The sequence below is a fragment of the Maylandia zebra genome, unplaced genomic scaffold, assembly GCF_041146795.1.
Source record: "Maylandia zebra isolate NMK-2024a unplaced genomic scaffold, Mzebra_GT3a scaffold11, whole genome shotgun sequence".
Classification (NCBI taxonomy): Eukaryota; Metazoa; Chordata; class Actinopteri; order Cichliformes; family Cichlidae; genus Maylandia; species Maylandia zebra.
Window position 1 is genome coordinate 449,917 of NW_027490041.1, and position 18,982 is coordinate 468,898.

The 18,982-nt window shown below is 45.5% G+C and overlaps 1 protein-coding gene across 3 annotated transcripts in view; it reads right to left on the reverse strand.

Annotated features, from left to right (window-relative positions):
• Positions 1-448: 448 nt before the first annotated feature.
• The window catches only part of LOC143415982 (uncharacterized), a 41,311-nt gene continuing 22,777 nt past the window's right edge, over positions 449-18,982 (reverse strand). Inside the window, exons 1-3 of one of the 3 annotated variants that reach the window (XM_076881349.1) lie at positions 5,814-6,502; positions 990-1,175; positions 449-856 (exon numbers count right to left, since the gene is read on the reverse strand). In XM_076881349.1, the coding sequence (XP_076737464.1) occupies positions 827-856; positions 990-1,175; positions 5,814-5,900 (303 nt within the window). In that variant the 5' untranslated portion in view covers positions 5,901-6,502 and the 3' untranslated portion in view covers positions 449-826. Of the gene's footprint in view, positions 857-989; positions 1,176-5,813; positions 6,503-18,982 lie in introns of those variants that run through there. The other 2 variants (XR_013096408.1, XR_013096407.1) reach the window with 2 other exon arrangements.

Genomic DNA, 18,982 nt, shown 5'->3' on the forward strand with positions numbered 1-18,982 from the left:
CCAACACTTCAGCAGATCTTTAGTTTGGGCAGTGCAGCACAGAATAACACATATTGTACTATACTGCCCACTTCCTGATCTTATTGGATCTGTGTGTGAGGTTGGTGAAGGAAACACATGTTTACTGAGTGAGTCGCTGCCATTAGGAACTAGTTTTTATATCACAGCCTGGAAATCACACAGGACCATTTCTGCAAGTGAAAAGTCGTCATTGGAGGAAAATCATTGTGTAGTTTGTGCGACTGAAGACTTGTCCCAACTACATGTGCTGCTGACCCTTGACCTTTTCTTTAGGTGCACAGAGGAGTCTGTGGGAACATCCAGAACTGAGGCATCTTGTGTACAAACGTGTTCAGACCAGATGTCAAATGATGTCAGATGTCATCCGTGAATGGATGCAACTGTGGATCGTTCCAATAAAATGAGGCAGTTTTGTAAGTACAAGCCCACTACAACCCATCATCAACATTTTAAATTACATTATACATCTTCACTGATATAAAGCACCACTATTTTAACCTGATTCACTTTTTCCACCCTAACAGTTCATTCCTCAAATCAAACAAGATATTTGACCCTAAAAAAATGCATCAACAAATAATTTTGTAATAAAATATTTATTCTTCAACTTTTACAAGTGAAATCAAACAAGTGTGTTTAAGAGTGAAACCAGAGTGGAAGCTGCTCATATAGAGTCCAACCCAGGCTAAAGTAAGCTGAGTAGAGCAGCACCATCAAAGTGTCGGCTCTCTGAACACGGTGCAAGATCGCCATCTGCAGGACAAAACTAGTTTTTCTCGCCCTCCTCGTCAACATCAAGATGATGTCATCGTACAGCAACTGATTCCCTGTCCGTCTGGAACAAAGCATTTACATTAAAAAGACATTTACAGAAAATACAAACACCAACAACACATCTCATCATCACATGATATTTTATTATTTATTATATTATATATTTTTATTGTACCATCAACATCAACAAATACCAGCATATTTTCTTTGAGATTGAGTAGAGTGGACCTTTCCCTTGGTTCACTTCCTGCTCGCAGCATCAGCTGACCTCTGACTTCCTGGTTAAGGTCTCTCAGCGTTGACTGGAATATCAAATCGGACTCACACCATGTTCTTGTAATGTGGTCATGTCTGTCAGCTGTTTGAAGAGCATCTCTGGCCTAAACACAATAGGAAGAACAACAACACGACAAAAAGAAAACAACACATTTCCATATTAGATGAAGGGCACCGTAACTGGAAATGGTAACATTCATCTGATGCTGCTTTGGATTTATCTTCTGTTTTAGATCAACTTTGATCACTTCGAGCCATCTTAAGTCCGTTTGTTCTTCTCACTCACTAACGTCTCATATGATTTCAGATCCCTGCTGTTCCCCAGCTGCCCTGTAGGTGGCCTCAGTGTGTCTCACACCATTTACAGATGATTACAGGTCGTTTACAGTTCAAACAGGTCCAACATAAGAAATATGCAGAAAATATCCTGCTATAACAGCTTGGGTCAAAGTGCAGATGTTCCAGATGTTCTGAGTCTGTCTGTGTTTCATGTTAACATGTAGATGTTGGACCAAAGTGAAGCTTTTTGATGTGACAGCAGGAATGTGAAGTGTAACTCTGAGCTGTAGGAAATGAAACTAAACGGACTTTTTCTCCTTTATTTATAGGAAAGTGTAGGAGAGCAACAGATGAACAAGCGTTACTGTAACAGGAAACATCAGAGGACCTTTATGTTCATCATCATCACTGTTTCCTTGTTCTGTCACAAACACACAACACTTCCTGCTCTCTCTCTGATGGATCTGATTGGCTGTTTCATTCACAGGAGATCAGGGCGTCACACAAACAGCTTTAACTGCACAACGACACACTTTAAATCATCTGCAGACAAACCTGTGTGTTTGATTTATGAAGAAATAATAAAGACGTGTGTACAGCTGTCCATGAAGCAGCTTCTCACACAAACTCTGACACTTCAGCCACTTTAATTCCTGCAAAGCTGCGTAATAAAGAGCTGTGACTGCTATGAGCTGCTGATGATGACTGCATGAAGCTCTCAGCTGAAGCTTCTTTCATTTATTTTAATGTTAATGTCACCTTTTTAAGTCTGTGTGAGGATTTTAATGACACACATTAAAGGAGCTTCTTTGATTAGAACCAAATTCATGTTGATTTTCAGCCTGAAATGATAAAAACTTTAATAATTCTGTTTATAATCATCAACCTGGAGACTAATGAAAAGTATAATAGTGAAAAAAAAAGCCTTTATTATTTGAGTAATGCCTGAATCTGCTCAGAGACAACACAGAGGTGTTGATGACAGTTTGACATTAACTGAATTAAAAACAAAGTGCTCTTATTGTGAAAATCTGCCTCCTACTTCTTTAAATCATTTTTATGTATTTTTTAACCTCACAGTGAAACATTGAGGCATTAATCTGACACAGTTTGATCAGCAGCTGTGTTTTCACTGACGTTTCACTTTGATTTGTTCAGACTGAGCAGAGAGGATCGGTTCTCTGTGTGCGCACTGCTGAGAAACACAAGCTCATTTCTGCTGCTTCATGAAAAGTGTTATGGAGGAACAAGAAGTTCAGCCTCTAAACTCTCAGCGTGAGGACTGAGTGAAGAGTTTCAGAGCAGAGAGTTTTGGCTCACAGCTTTTAGCGTCTACACAAAGAGACGATTACGCACTTGATCTGAGAACATCTCCACCTCCTACAAACAAACTCTCCTACGAGCAGCTGTCACAACCACAACAGGCAGAAGACTGGATTTCTTCAGGTCAGATTTCATGCAGTTTGCATAAATTGTGTGTCACAGACTTTGTAGTTCACATTTGTGTGACTCGTTTAAATCTTCTCCTCCTGAAAGTGAAACTCTTACAAACACATCAGGCCACAACCTGCTGCAGGTTAATGATTGATCTGAAGGCAGCTGACCTTTGAGCAGGAACTTGTGAGTCTTTTATTGTGTTTAGCACTGCCAAGTGCTGGCCTCTGCTTCCACCATCACATTTACACTGGTAGGTTCAGCACTGCTGCCTGCTTCAGACTGAATCCAGCAGCACAAAGACACAAGTTAATAAAATCAGCATCTATTCCTTTATCACTGCTTTGTTACAGAGGAGAACAACGCTCCAGTAACGCGTAATCCCATTATTTTTTTGAAGTAACGAGTAAAGTAAGGGATTACTATTGCAAAAACAGTAATTAGATTACCGTTACTTTCCCGTAGGAACGCTGCGTTACTGCGTTACTAAAACCGTGATTTTTTTGCGAGAATGTCTCACGACAGTGACGTAAGCGAGTGCGCCGTTAGTGACAACAGCTGTGTGCAGATCAACAATGGATCACATATCGAGTGCAGAGAGAGTATGAGCGTGCAGCGTTTAAAGCGTGGAAGTACTGACCTTACTTTGAGTTTGATTCCATAAAAGTGACAAAAACATTAGTGTCCGCTGTGCGTGGGAAGAAAACTTCTTTTTACAGCGAAAAAACCCCTAAACTTCCAACAAGCACCGAGTAGCTACGACGTAATGGGAAACTCACAGAGAAACTCGCGGATTCTTCCACTGACCGCGGCACACCTGCACCAGGGTAAACCTCCGCCTGCCCCACTCCTGCTTTACAGGTGAAAATAGAGCAACAGGACCGCTGAGTCTTTGACTTTATTTATTTTCTGCTGTGTTTTACTTGCATCTATTTGAAAGACTGAGTGTAAACACACAAAATATTTTATTTTATGAGCTGGAATGTGCAGGAAATAGGTTTAAATGTTAAACTAATTTCTTCCAGTCAGAGAATGTTGCAGATAATTAAATGTTTGCTTCATGCATAAAGTTAAAAGATTAAATCTAATAAAACAAGTTTTAAAAAGAGACTTTTCCATTTGATTACATTTTGTATGATGGATTATGCAGAAAAAGTAGAATTGGGCTGAAAGATCTATCGCTTTATCACCTCTTCAGGTTGGAAATCGTGTTTTTAAAAAGTAACTAAGTAATTAATTACTTTTGAAAATAAGTAATCAGTAAAGTAACGGGATTACTTTTTTTGGGAAGTAATTAGTTACTGATTACTGTTTTCAAGTAACTTGCCCAACACTGGACAGAGTGTTGGCTTCATCACCGACACACGTCACCACATCAGGAAACAGCTGGTTCAGTGAGTATTTAAGGTTCACTGCAGACAAACTGGAGAAAAACGAATCACATGAAACATTTGTTACTGGTTTCTGACCTCGTCGTAGAGACTCACATACCTGTGTTCTGCTATCAGTGTGATCACATGTGCTGGTACAGTTTGCCAGGTTGACCCATGTAACCTCCACTATCCTGTAGACGTGGAATATGTTTCACATATGGATCGCTTCATTACCCGACTATGACTGTGTGCTTCACAGGTGCTTACTGAAGTGCTGCTTTACACAAAACCAGACAGTAAAAATAAGAACTGCAGGTCCAGACCACAGGTTTATGTGTTGATAATGATGATGTGCAGTCACTCATTGTCACAGGATACTTCCTGCAATGATGCTACAGGTCACGCAGTTCTGCAGAAGTGGAGGAAACAGATGCTTTTCCTAACAGAGACACTTTAATGACTTAAAGAATCTAACTGACACACAAACCTCAGTTTGTCTGACATTCATGAGAGTAAATGCTCCTGAATGTTCTGTTAGTTCACTGGATGATTGCTCCTGTTTACCTGACTTCAAATGTAAAGATCCCTGAGACAAACTCTCAGTTTCAGGCCACACGAGTTCAGCGGCGACACGATCGCACAACCAGCCGCGACATTAAAGGCTGACGCGCTCACTACCTTTGGTTGCAGCGCTCCACTCTCAGCTCACACGACATACACAAAAATAATGACGCTGGATGCTTCTGTGTCCTCAGAAACACCAGATCGCTGTTCACGAGAAAAGGATGGAAACGGAGTGAGACATCACTCCCGGCGGACACACAAACACTGTGCTAAGGTTTGTTTCAAAACTGAGCTCCTGGGTTGTGTAGCTGCTGAGCGAGCAGGTGGCACACAAAGACGCGCTGTCAGGAATCATTACATCGAGACTGACAGGACGTCACTGGTACATAAACACTGATCTGTGGTTTACTGACAATGTTCTCAACAACAGACGCACAACCCTGGTTTGGTCTGGTTATTTGTGTTGTACGGCTTCGTTGGTCTGACGAGCTTTTAGGGATGTCAGCAGAAGGATTTCACGTGCTGAGGTCATATTTATGAATCAACCTGAACAGCTAATACTTTACCTCTTTATTTTATAACACATATGAACACGTTATAGTAGATTTGTGCAATGTGTGTTTCACGTCTTTATGGGCGTATAGATCTGTAAACAGGCTGATGGGTGTGTGTCTGTTTATTGTAGCGGTGCAGAAATGTTAAAAATGATGACAATAACAACACTTCTCACATCAGGCTACAACACAAACCTCCTGATAGCTGCAAACAGCAAAACCCCCAACGACAGGCACACAAAGAGCGAGCAGGGACCCACCCTGACAGCATGTGAGCCTCCTACTACGACTCACTGTGGAGCAACACAACACCAGGAGACGGAGGATATGAGAGAGGATACAACTGCTGTGGGGGAGCAGCCACACACTCCACAGGAGACGACGGGGTGAGAGATGGTTCGGTGCTCCTAACATCATGTGGACGCTCGTCTGCACATAAACAAACCTCACCTAACCCCACCTCCTTTCTCTTTTTGCAGGGTGGGGTGCTCCATCCTTACACACTTTGCACCACGTGGCTCTCCATCTATTCGTTTACCTTCTTGGGTCTCTTCCTCCTCTCTCCCAGCCCGTTGAGCCGATCGCTGGGGTCCAGCCTGTAGTGGGAGTGGCTGTCCTCGCTCATCCTGTCCCCGTCCACTCCGGGTTATTCCTTTCTTCTTTCTGTCCTCTGAATCGAGCTGACCTCTCTCCTCTCTGGTCCTCGCTCTCTGAGCCGGCGGAGCATGAGAGAGAGGAGTGGTTGGGGAGAGGGAGGGGAGACGAGCGAGGGAGGGAGGGAGCACAATGGTGTTGCCATGGCAGCAGCTGCCACCAGTGTTTATGTGGAAACCAGAATAGTTGCCACACGTTGCCACACTCGCACACTCGGCAGCCACACGTTTGTGTGCGACCTGCCCGTGGCTTCCTCGTTACAGACACACCGAGAGGAAACGCTCAGACACAAGGCCGAACATGAACGAACACTCGTGTGTGGGAGGAACAGGGCACAGACTCCACGCCGTCGTTAAAGATGGCGTGTGTGCTAAACGGAGCTGTGCGCTGATCGATCAGTCAAGTGAAAAAAAGAAAGGAAGCTGTCTGGATGGAGTTTGCTGCTCCCACTAATCAAAGAGATGCATCACAGCTGGAGCTGATTGATGCACGAGCCACCGTTTGCACAATCCCACCGACTCCACGCTTGTGTTTCCTTTCTGCACCATGTTGTTAACACTGACCCCACACTGTGTTCATGATGTTACGAACTTGTATGTCCATGTGTTTGTTTGTGCAGGTGTTGTGTTTTTTTTCTATGTTAATTTAGCTGTGCCAGGGCCCTGTTCCGATTGGTGCGTGGATATACTGCCCCGGCGTGATTGGATCCAGCTGGAGGACCCGCCCATTAAAAGGAGGCTGGAGTGCTACAGCGGGAGAGGCCCTCGCGTTTCTCCTCATCACCCAGCAGTAGTCCTGTGGTAGCCGCTGGCTGCAGTATACGCTTGAAAGTTGTGGAAGTGGAGTGGGTAGGGGTGAGCTGCCGTTATTTTGATCACCCGTTTTCTCCTGTTTTGAGTTAGTTAAGGAGGTCAGACTCTGTCTTTATTTTTGGCTTTATTTTGGTGAGGTCAGGGGTGCGGGATTTGTGTAGGTTTGTTTTGTTTATTGTTTTGGCCTTGGCTCACCCTGAAGTGTTGACACTCCCGTTTTGGTTCTCTTTATTCACCTTGTAAATAAATCACTTCACATCTACGGATTTGTTGTTCGTGACTGCTTGGGTCTTGGGGGGGGAAGCGAGTGCCTCGCTCATGTTATGGCCTGGCCCTAGACGGGTCGTAACATGAATTGGGGGCTCGTCCTCTGCCTTTTCCTGTGGGTTTTTGCGTGTGTTTGGTCTGTTGGCGGTTTTCTTGGGTGTGGGGGTGGTAGGTGTGTGGAATTATGGAGTTTTCTTTGGATGATTTTGTTACTTCGCCTTCGTGGGATAGAATTGTGAAGTGCAGGAAAGCGGATTTGCTTATCATTGCTAGTTGTTATGACGTTCAAGTGTCCTATGGTGCCCGCAAAGCGGTGGTTAGGGACGCTTTGTGTGCAGAGTTGGTGGAGCGAGGCGTTCTTCCTGCCCCGAAGGCAGCTGTAGAGCAGCCTGATGGCGGGGGTGTGAAGGTGGCTCCGGAGGCTGAGCCGGGGCCGGATCCCAAAGGGCCTGTTAACGTGCTACCAGCCGAGGCGGACTCTGATGCAGCCGAGGCGGACTCTGATGCAGCCGAGGCGGACTCTGATGCTGCTGGGGCGAAGCCTGAAGCAGCTGGGTCTGGTACGGCCGGGGAACCCCTGGCGGGGCGGTCTACGGAAGATCTCCGTTTGACCCTCCGTATTAGGGAGGTGGAAGCCCGTGCTAAAGAGCTTGAGGTACAAGCAATGCACCTCCGTGTCAGAGCTTTGGAGCTGGAGCGAAAGCCCTCCACATCTGCCTCTAGTCATCCTAGTACGTCCACCGCGGTCCCGACAGGTTTTGACATCACCAAACACGTTAAACTGGTTCCCCCGTTTCGTGAGGCCGAAGTGGATTCCTATTTTAACGCTTTTGAGCGTATAGCGGCCGCGTTAAGTTGGCCGAAGGAATTTTGGCCGCTGCTGTTACAATGCAAATTGGTTGGCAAAGCCCAGGAGGTGTGTACCAGTTTATCGATTGAAGATAGCCTGGATTATGACGTCATGAAGAAGACTGTGTTGCAGGCATATGAGCTCGTCCCAGAAGCCTACCGTCAAAAATTTAGGAAGTGTGAAAAAACCGCCAATCAGACATTTGTGGAGTTTGCCCGTGAGAAAAGTCGCCTGTTTGAACGATGGTTGCAGGCCAGTAAAGCACAGGATTTTGAGGGGCTGAAAGAGCTTCTTTTGTTAGAGGAATTCAAAAAATGTTTGCCGGACCAAGTAGTTATTTATCTGAATGAGCAAAAGGTGACCTCACTTGCTAAAGCGGCAGTGATGGCTGATGAGTTCACTCTCACCCACAAAACTATATTTTCAGCCGCTGTCTCACAGAATATTAGGGTGGGACAGGAAAGGAAGATAAAGTCACCAAAGATAGGACTGAAAGATAGACAGGAGGATGGTGTTAATCGCGACTGTTTTTATTGTCGCGGACCCGGACATCTAATCGCTGCCTGTCCTGCGCTCCGGAGGAAAGAGCAGCGCAAAGGCTCTAAAAATCCAGCGGGCGTAGGTCTCATCAAAGTTGTCCCTTTGCCTAAATCGCATTCCACTCTCACCCGTGATTTGCACCATGTGGATGCAGAAATAGAGCCACGTTTTAAACCATTCATCACGAAAGGCTTTGTTTCTGTGACGGGAGAAGAGGGGGACAAAGTGCCTGTTACTATTCTTCGGGACACAGGTGCGCATCAGTCGTTTATGTTGGATAGTGTACTACCATTGTCAGATAAGACTGCTTGTGATTCGGATGTGTTGGTTTGGGGAATTAAGATGAGCGTTCTTCGGGCGCCGTTACACAAAGTCCATTTACATTCGCCCGTGAAAACGGGGCATGTCAAAGTTGCGGTGAGTTCCCAGTTGCCGATTAAAGGGGTTTCGTTTATTTTAGGAAATGACTTGGCTGGTGGGACAGTTTTTCCACCGCCTGAAGTGGTGGAAACGCCTATTTCTTCTGTCACCGAGGTTGCCGCCCCTTTGTTAAATGTGTTTCCTGTTTGTGCAATCACTCGTGCGCAATCGCGCAAATTTGATGATGTTGTGGATGTTGCTGACACGTTTATGGCGACGCTAGACGAAAGAAAATCTCCCAGCCGTGAGAGTGGCAGAATAGCAAGCGGAAATGATGTGACAAAACTGATGCCAGAGCTGGATGAGAAATTGAATAGGGATGCATTGATAACTGCTCAGCAGAATGACTCATCACTGGCTCCCTGTTTTCTATCTGCAGCTAAGAGTGCAGGAAGTGAATCACCCACTTCTTATTTTTTGCAAGATGGAGTTCTTATGAGGAGGTGGTCCTCTGACCGGTGTGGTTTGTCTGGTGCTACGCAGGTGGTGGTGCCGAAGCCACATCGAGGGCAGGTGCTTAGCTTAGCGCATGATGCCAGCATGGCTGGACATCTTGGGGTGAACAAAACATATCATCGGGTGTTGCGCAACTTCTTTTGGCCAGGGTTAAAAGCTGATGTGGTGGCATATTGCCGTACCTGTACCACATGTCAGATGGCGGGGAAACCTAACAGACCCATTCCACCTGCTCCGTTACATCCTATTCCAGTAATAGGTGAGCCGTTTGAAAAAGTAATATTGGATTGTGTGGGTCCCCTGCCAAAAACCAAATCCGGACACCAATACATACTTACAATAATGTGTTCAGCAACAAGGTTTCCGGAGGCAATTCCGCTACGCACGCTGAAAGCAAAACCGGTGATAAAGGCACTACTTAAATTTTTCTCTACTTTCGGGCTTCCGAAGGTTATTCAAACAGACCAAGGAACGAATTTTACTTCAAAAGTGTTTGCACAGGTTGTGGAGGAGTTGCACATAAAACATGTAAAATCCAGTCCATACCACCCAGAAAGTCAAGGTGCTCTGGAGAGATTCCATCAAACCCTCAAAGCTATGCTGCGCAAGTTCTGCGCGGGGTCGGATAGAGAATGGGATGAGGGTCTGCCGTTATTGTTGTTTGCAGTCAGAGAAGTCACTCAGGAATCCTTGGGATTCAGTCCGATGGATCTGGTGTTTGGACACGTGGTCCGCGGTCCCCTCCGCCTTCTGAAGGAGAAGTGGTTGTCAGAAACTTCTGAAACTCAGCATAATGTTCTGGATTATGTTAGCGGACTTCGGGAAAAGCTTCACCTTGCATGTCAGTTAGCTCGAGAGAATCTGTCCCATACGCAAGCTAAAATGAAAACTCGTTATGATAAAAAGGCTGTTCGTAGAAGTTTTCAGCCGGGAGAGAAAGTGTTGGTGTTGTTGCCTGTGGTAGGGTCCAGCTTATCAGCTCAGTTCGCTGGCCCATATGTGGTGGAACAAAAACTCAGTGACAACAACTATGTGATCCAGACCCCAGACCGCCGGAGAAAGTCTAGGGTTTGTCATATTAATCTGTTAAAATCGTTTCACTCGAGGAGTCCTTCGGGTGCGCCGTCTCCAGTGTGCGCCGCTAGTACTGTTTCTCCCTATGAACCCTCTGATGACGGGCTACTCCAGAAAAGTGAAGCGCTGGGTAGCGGCCGGTTGAAAAATTCGGAGATCTTAAATGATTTAGACACATATTTAGTCCACCTGTCTGAACCCGCTCGAGCTGACATCACTGATCTGATAGAAAAGAACTTATCACTTTTTTCTGATCACCCTCGTCAAACTGCGGTCCTGTGCCACGATATTGATGTGGAAGGACATAAACCGATTAAGCAACATGCTTACCGAGTGAACCCAGTGAAAAGGGCGATAATGCAGAAGGAAGTTGACTATCTCTTAGAACACGGTTTAGCCTTTCCGAGCGCCAGCGCATGGAGTTCGCCGTGTGTGCTAGTACCAAAATCCGACAACACTCCTCGGTTTTGTAATGATTACAGGAAAGTTAACGCTGTTACCAAACCTGATTCATTTCCTCTTCCTAGAATGGAGGATTGTATTGATAGAGTGGGATCGGCATCGTTTGTAACCAAACTTGATTTGTTAAAAGGCTACTGGCAAGTACCTTTAACTCCCCGAGCCTCTGAAATATCTGCTTTTGTCACGCCAGATCATTTTCTCCAGTATACGGTTATGCCGTTTGGGTTGCGTAATGCACCCGCTACTTTCCAGCGCCTTATGGCCAAAGTACTGGCGGGCGTGAATAACTGCGATGCCTACCTGGACGATGTTGTCATTTACTCATCCACCTGGTCTGACCACTTACAAACACTCTCTCTTGTTTTCAGCCGTTTTCAGGAGGCCTCGCTTACGTTGAACCTAGCCAAATGTGAATTTGGCAGAGCCACCATCACATATCTGGGAAAACAGGTGGGTCAGGGACAGATACTGCCGGTGACCGCGAAAATACAGGCGATCGTTGAGTTTCCAGTCCCACAAACGAGAAGGGCGCTGCGCCGATTTCTAGGAATGTGTGGTTATTACAGGGGTTTTTGTAAGAACTTTGCCACTGTTGTCGTTCCTCTCACCGATTTGATCAGTCCGGTGAAGCCTTTTGTGTGGACGCCTGTTTGTCAGACTGCTTTCGAGTCTGCGAAAGCGTTACTGTGCAGTTCCCCTGTTCTTACGGCCCCGAATTTCATGTCCCCTTTCAAGCTCGAGGTTGACGCTAGTGCGGCTGGTGTAGGAGCTGTCCTTATGCAGGAAGACCATTGCGGCGTGGATCGCCCAATTTGTTACTTTTCAAAAAAATTCAACAAACATCAGATGAACTACAGTACCATTGAAAAGGAAGCCCTTGCCTTGTTGTTAGCCCTGCAGCATTTCGAGGTGTATATCGGATCCAGCTCTATCCCTGTTCAAGTGTTCACTGACCATAACCCATTGGTATTTCTCTCCCAGATGCAAAACTCAAATCAGAGACTTATGCGTTGGTCCCTTCTTTTGCAAGACTTCAACCTGCAGATCAAGCATAAGAAAGGGACGGAAAATGTCATCGCGGACGCCCTGTCGAGAGCAATTTTGTAGTTTAGGAATTAAACAATAGGAGGATTGTTTAAATCTTATGGAAGGGGGTGTTACGAACTTGTATGTCCATGTGTTTGTTTGTGCAGGTGTTGTGTTTTTTTTCTATGTTAATTTAGCTGTGCCAGGGCCCTGTTCCGATTGGTGCGTGGATATACTGCCCCGGCGTGATTGGATCCAGCTGGAGGACCCGCCCATTAAAAGGAGGCTGGAGTGCTACAGCGGGAGAGGCCCTCGCGTTTCTCCTCATCACCCAGCAGTAGTCCTGTGGTAGCCGCTGGCTGCAGTATACGCTTGAAAGTTGTGGAAGTGGAGTGGGTAGGGGTGAGCTGCCGTTATTTTGATCACCCGTTTTCTCCTGTTTTGAGTTAGTTAAGGAGGTCAGACTCTGTCTTTATTTTTGGCTTTATTTTGGTGAGGTCAGGGGTGCGGGATTTGTGTAGGTTTGTTTTGTTTATTGTTTTGGCCTTGGCTCACCCTGAAGTGTTGACACTCCCGTTTTGGTTCTCTTTATTCACCTTGTAAATAAATCACTTCACATCTACGGATTTGTTGTTCGTGACTGCTTGGGTCTTGGGGGGGGAAGCGAGTGCCTCGCTCATGTTATGGCCTGGCCCTAGACGGGTCGTAACAATGAGCTAAAGAAATCACGATGATTTCACGGACCCACACACACACACACACACACACACACACACACACACACACACACACACACACACACACACACACACACACACACACACACACACACACACACACACACGTCCTGCATGCTAAGAAGTGAGTGAAGGATGCAGAGGTGTTGAGACGGACACTGAGGATGTGGGAGCACAGACACCGTTCAGCCTGTGTTTGTGTATCAGAATGAATCAGGCAGAAAAACATTCAAAGCAAACTGGTTGTCCTAAAGTGAATCAGGCTGCAGTCAAACTTCAGCTGATCTCTCATCAAAGCTCCCAGATCGATTCGTGCTCCAGTTTCACCATTTCAGCAACACTGTGGGAGAACGGGGTCAGCTTCCAGCAGGGGCCACGATTATGCACAGAAGGAAGACGGGACACGGCCGGTCCTTCAACCATCGTATGGATGTAAGAGCCTAACACAGGTAACACAGGTCACAGCAGCAGAGCTGGTAGCAGCTTTGTGCGCTTGTAGAAAACTCAGCGGTACTGCAGAGGTTGTGTACTTTACCAGGGAAACGTATGTATTTTGTGTGTGGTTGAAGATTTCCAGGTTGTGTGTTCTCCTGTTTTATTCAGTTTATCAGAAGTCAGCAACTAAAATGTAAAAGCAGCTAAAAAGAAAAGACAATGATAGCATTGTGTGCACAGTGTGTTACAGAGCTGTTGGTGGCAGTCCAATCCAATCCAATCTTATTTATAAAGCACTTTAAAATAGCCAGCACAGGAACAAAGTGCTGCACGGAAAATAAGTTAAAACAATAGAACAACAGAAAACAGCAAAATAAATAAATAAAACACATAAAACATCAAATGAAAACAAAACAAGATAAAACAGCATCGAATCAGCTAAAAACAACTGAAATAAAAACCAACATCTCACGTGGTGTCAAAGCTCAGGGTAAAGAGGCGGGTTTTCAAGACTTAAAAACAGGTAAAGAAGTGGCCTGTCTGATCTCCAAAGGAAGCTCGCTCCACAGTTTGCAGCTGCTACAGCAAAAGCAGGATCTCCTCTAAGTTTACGCCCAGTCCTGGGTACATGCAGGAGCAGCTGATCAGCTGGCCTGTATGAGGCTGTCGCAGCTCAGAGAGATGAGATGGGGCGAGGCCATGGAGAGCTTTAAAAGTAAATAAAAGAATTTTAAAATGAATCCTAAAAGAAATGGGCAGCCAGTGACGTGAAGCTAAAACAGGGGAAATGTGCTCAAACTTTCGAGTGCCAGTTAAAAGACGAGCTGCAGCATTTTGACTAATATATGATGCGCTGACCCCAACATGAAGGTCATCACAGTAATGCAGCCGAGTGCTGACAAAGGCCTGGATCAAAGTGCTGCCGTGAAAGAATTGGCTTTGTTTTTGCAGCTGCCTGAGCTGAAAGAAGCTAGATTTGACCACTGCCTTGATTTGACCACTGCAGGTAGAATGAAATGCCAGCATGTTGTTCACACTTCTTACCCGAGCTGTTCTCCAGCGCATCCGTGAGTGTGGCTGTGAACAGAGGAAGCACTCGAGCAGAAAGTGCTCGTGTGAATGAGTTCAGAGTAGAGCAGCTCGTTGTGGGAACAACTCGTGGCGTTCATTTAGAGAACGAATATGTTCATGGTTACTGTATCTCCTCAGCCGAGCCGCCCTTCGTGCCCCTCCCACAGCCACATGCTCCGTCAGTCTGCCTGGCAGACAGGGAGGGGGGAGTCTGGCCTAGTGCCAGGCTCTCTCAATATTTTATGAGAGGGAGGGGAGGGAGGAGGTGCAGCGGGTTGGTTGGGGGTTAAGAGACTAGCTACACTGAACTACGACGGGGAAACAATTATCCTCCCTGCTGAATTTATAAGTTTGCTCACTTACAGAGAAATGAACAGTCTCTGATTTTTACCTGAGTTTAGAAACATCGAACAAAAAACATATCAGTTATGAACAGATCTGCATGTCCCTGAATGAAGTGTGTGATCCTCTACAACCCTGGATCCCACAGACTGGCTGTGGGACTCTCAGCATATAGATGCAAAGGGCGTCAGCATGAAGCTCGGTGACTGTGGGTGCAGCAGTTCTGACCATGATGTGATCAGTCAGCCTCATGGGCGGAGGATGATCACAGGAAAGGTGCTGGATGGGCCCAAACTCACACAGGAGGAGCTGGTTAATGGTGAGAAGGCAGGTGGATGACAGTCACCACATACTGGTAACACTGGTAAAGGATTGAACTACTGCAGCACCCACGCGGTTTAGCATGTACAAGCCCGTCTGAGGTTTGACCGTCTGGATGATTGGCTGAAGGCTGAGAAATGCTGAGTGTGACACACCAACATCCCCACAGTCAAACACACAGTGGTGGCCGTGGATGGGTGCAAACAAAGCAGGGGCTGAAGAAGAAGTGGGCTAGCCAGCCTCCAGAGCCTCCTTTACTAAATCTGTGGAAGCAGCTGTAAAGAGCAGTGGGCCAAAATCCCTCCGGACATGTCGGCACTTTTTGATCAGTTCAGATTCTGGGAGATGCTCTGATATAAAACATGTATAGACCAGAAACGAACAGAAACATCCGTTATTGTCCTGATTGGGGAAATCCCGGTGCTCCAGCAGCAGAGTGACGGGCAGGAGCAAAGCCTCACACAAATAAGAAACACGAGACTTACAGTAACAATAAGAGCTGAACAACATGTAACAGCAGCAGAGTGACGGGCAGGAGCAAAGTCTCACACAAATAAGAACTACGAGACTTACAGTAACAATAAGAGCTGTACAACATGTAACAGCAGCAGAGTGACGGGCAGGAGCAAAGCCTCACACAAATAAGAAACACGAGACTTACAGTAACAATAAGAGCTGAACAACATGTAACAGCAGCAGAGTGACGGGCAGGAGCAAAGCCTCACACAAATAAGAAACACGAGACTTACAGTAACAATAAGAGCTGAACAACATGGAACAGCAGCAGAGTGACGGGCAGGAGCAAAGCCTCACACAAATAAGAACTACGAGACTTACAGTAACAATAAGAGCTGAACAACATGGAACAGCAGCAGCGATGGAAACAACCTCGTGTTTGTTGGAGCAGGGATGGTTAGAAAGAGACGACGCTGCTTTGTGCACGGACCATATTTATGAGTACGAGTAGTGAGTTTAATGATATTTCAATTATATGACAAATATCCAGTGTTGGGGAGTAACGGAGTACACGTACGAGTAACTGTATTCTGTTACAGTTACTGTTTAAACAGGTGGTATTCAGAATACAGTTACTTTGTTGAAATAAATGGATTACACTGCATGTTGGGGAGTAACAGAGTACACGTACGAGTAACTGTATTCTGTTACAGTTACTGTTTAAACAGGTGGTATTCAGAATACAGTTACTTTGTTGAAATAAATGGATTACACTGCATGTTGGGGAGTAACAGAGTACACGTACGAGTAACTGTATTCTGTTACAGTTACCGTTTAAACAGGTGGTATTCAGAATACAGTTACTTTGTTGAAATAAATGGATTACACGGCGGTACTTTCCTGTTTCATATTGTGGCGGGTCAGGACTGTTTGGGTTTGTTTGACATGTTCTGTTGTTCCAGGCGGCAGCGTTGTGGTTGCCATGGTTACAGGGTGACACGCTGCGTGTTTCCTGGGTGAGAGAGGCCTTGTTGTTGTTGTTGTGCTAAGCTAACAGGCAGAATGTAGCATCATGGGCAGTGTAGTCCGTGCTGCAGGGAGAATGGACTGCTGTACCCGTGATGTGTCTGTGAGCGAGGGAGGGAGAGAAAGGAAAAGCACGAGCTGTCACCGAGCAGAAACGGGAGCTGGAAGCATGTAAATATAATAATAACCACTGCAAGAAGAGAGCCTGACGAGCCCAGCTGTAAGTAAGCTGTTAAGACTCGACCGTACACCGTGTTCCTGTTTTCCTCCGAAAACAATAAGTTCCGTTGTCTGTGAAGGTTCTCAGTCATCCAGGTCATCGTAGTCTGAGGAGCTTGCAAAGAAAAGCGTCTGGACTTCTTTAAGTTGCTTGAAGACGTTTCACCTCTCATCCAGAAGCTTCTTCAGTTCTAAGAACAGAAGGTTTGACTCTGTTCTGCTCCTTTGACAATAAGTTCTGTTGGAGCAGCCTTTCAACGCCTCTCTGTCTCTGCTAGCAAAGTTGACCCAGACAACAAAGTAAAGCTCGTTTTCAGCTACGAACCCGACACGAACCCGACGTGTTAGCCAGAGGTCCCTTTACTACGGTTCGGAGCCGCGGACCTTCAGTAATAAATCACAGCAACAGTACATTCATGTAGTTGTAAACAGCATGATAATATATTAAGTAATCCAAAGTATTCAGAATACATTACTCTCATTGAGTAACGTTACAGAATACATTTTGGGGCATGTAATCTGTAGTCTGTAGTGGAATACATTTGAAAACAATGCAAATATCCAGCACACTGACAGCTGTGACCTTATACACATGCCCAGTGAAAGGTTGATTGAACACTGTACATCGTATATAGCTGGTCTGGGGTCAGATTCTGCCAACCAGGCAGCACTGCCTCATGACACGGGGCTGGATCAGCCATCTATTGATCCATCCCAGAGAAGATGAAGGAGACACGTGATGATGACACCACTGTGCAGTTCACATTGGAGGGCTTTATTCCATCCACTGAGTCATCAGAGCTGTGGGCCTTCTGTGAGCTCTGCTGTGTGGCTGACAAAGCTGACATTAAGTGTCCAACTTTCAGGATTTTTGCTAAGCTGTCACTCACTGTAGCTATCATCTCACACACTTGGCTACTTTTCTCTGTAAAGGTGTTTGATGACAGAGTCTTAACCCCTGCATATGAAGATAATGTGTTTGATATATCTGTTAATACCTGACACGACTTCTTTCCTTTCAAGTCTGTTTCACATCCAATTGTAGAGACAAGTGTGTCAGAGGATCGTGTGAAAGGATGTTCTGTCTTTCTTCAACATACATATCTGTGTCACGTATTTACATAAAGAGAAATCGTATCGATGTCGAGGCTGGCGAGGAGGGCCCGCCCTCACCGATCCACCGTTTATATGCAGCCTGTGTCTTTCATGTGTCTCCACCTGGATCCCTGCTGAGCCACTTCCTCCCCAGCCCTCAGAAACACTGTTGCTATAGTAATTGTATCTAAGTGAATAACCATAGCAACCACAGAGATGTTTTGGATGGCACAATGGTAGCTGCTGGTTTTAAGTGCTGGAGATCAAAGGGGCCTAACGTTGTTAGGGAAGAGGAGGGGTTTAATCAGTGTCGGGGAAAACGGAGACCAGCGGGGTCGGCAGGAGCAAGCAGGAGGCAAAGGGAGGAGCGAGGAGAACGACGGTTTTCCCTCATGGCACCAACACCCGTCCCATTTCCCTGCGGTCCAATAATTAGCTGTTTGGGGTATACTGCGACAGGAAGACGGCTCCTGCTGTCGAGCTTGCAGTGATGGTTAGTAGCTGCTCCACCCATGCTGTGTGAAACTTAATACACGGCCTCATTAAAGATGGAAATTAGCCTTTGGCTATAATCTGGCATGTTTACATTCATGTAATTTTTCTTTTTACATTTATGTTCATTAACATGCACGGTCCTAAATAAATAAATGAAATAAAATCGCTTCCTAAGGAGATTTGGTTTCAAGGTCAAATTTATTTCTATAGCACATTTCAAACAGCCGATGCTGCACAAAGTGCTTAACAATATAAAAATGGTATTAAAAGCAACAATGTAACACAATAATAACAGTAAAAAACAATAATAGGACAGTAAAAGAATTAAAACAATAACTAAACTAATTCAAATAAGACCAGAATGCTTGGGTCATAGTGTGTTAAAAGCCAGGGCATAGAAATGAGTCTTTAGTAAAGATTTAAATTTGTTTGTGCAGATCTAATATTTAAGGGGAGACTATTCCAGAGTCTGGGACCTGCCACAGAGACGGATCTATCACCACGGGATGTGAGGTCAGTCCGTGGGATGGACAGCATTAGTTTTGAGCTGGACCTCATGGTTTGTCCTGAGCATAGGCAGAGAGGGGCTCAGACAGGTAAGGAGGGGCTCGGGCGTTAATGACTTAAAAACAAAAAGTAGAAGTTTAAATTGGATCCTGTAGGAGACAGGAAGCCAGTGTAGAGAAGCTAAAACTGGGGTTATATGCTCTCTCCGTTTGGTACCAGTTAGCAGGCGAGCAGCTGCATTTTGAACCATCTGAAGACGATGGATGGAGGCCTGATCTAGACCATAACACAATGAATTGCAGTAGTCTCATCTGCAAGTAAGGAAAAGGTGAATAACACGCTCAAAGACGTTAGGAGGTATGGCTTTACCTTGGCCAGCTGTCTTAACTGAAAGAAGAAGACAAAAATATTCAGGAATTAGAAAAAAACATCAAATCACTAG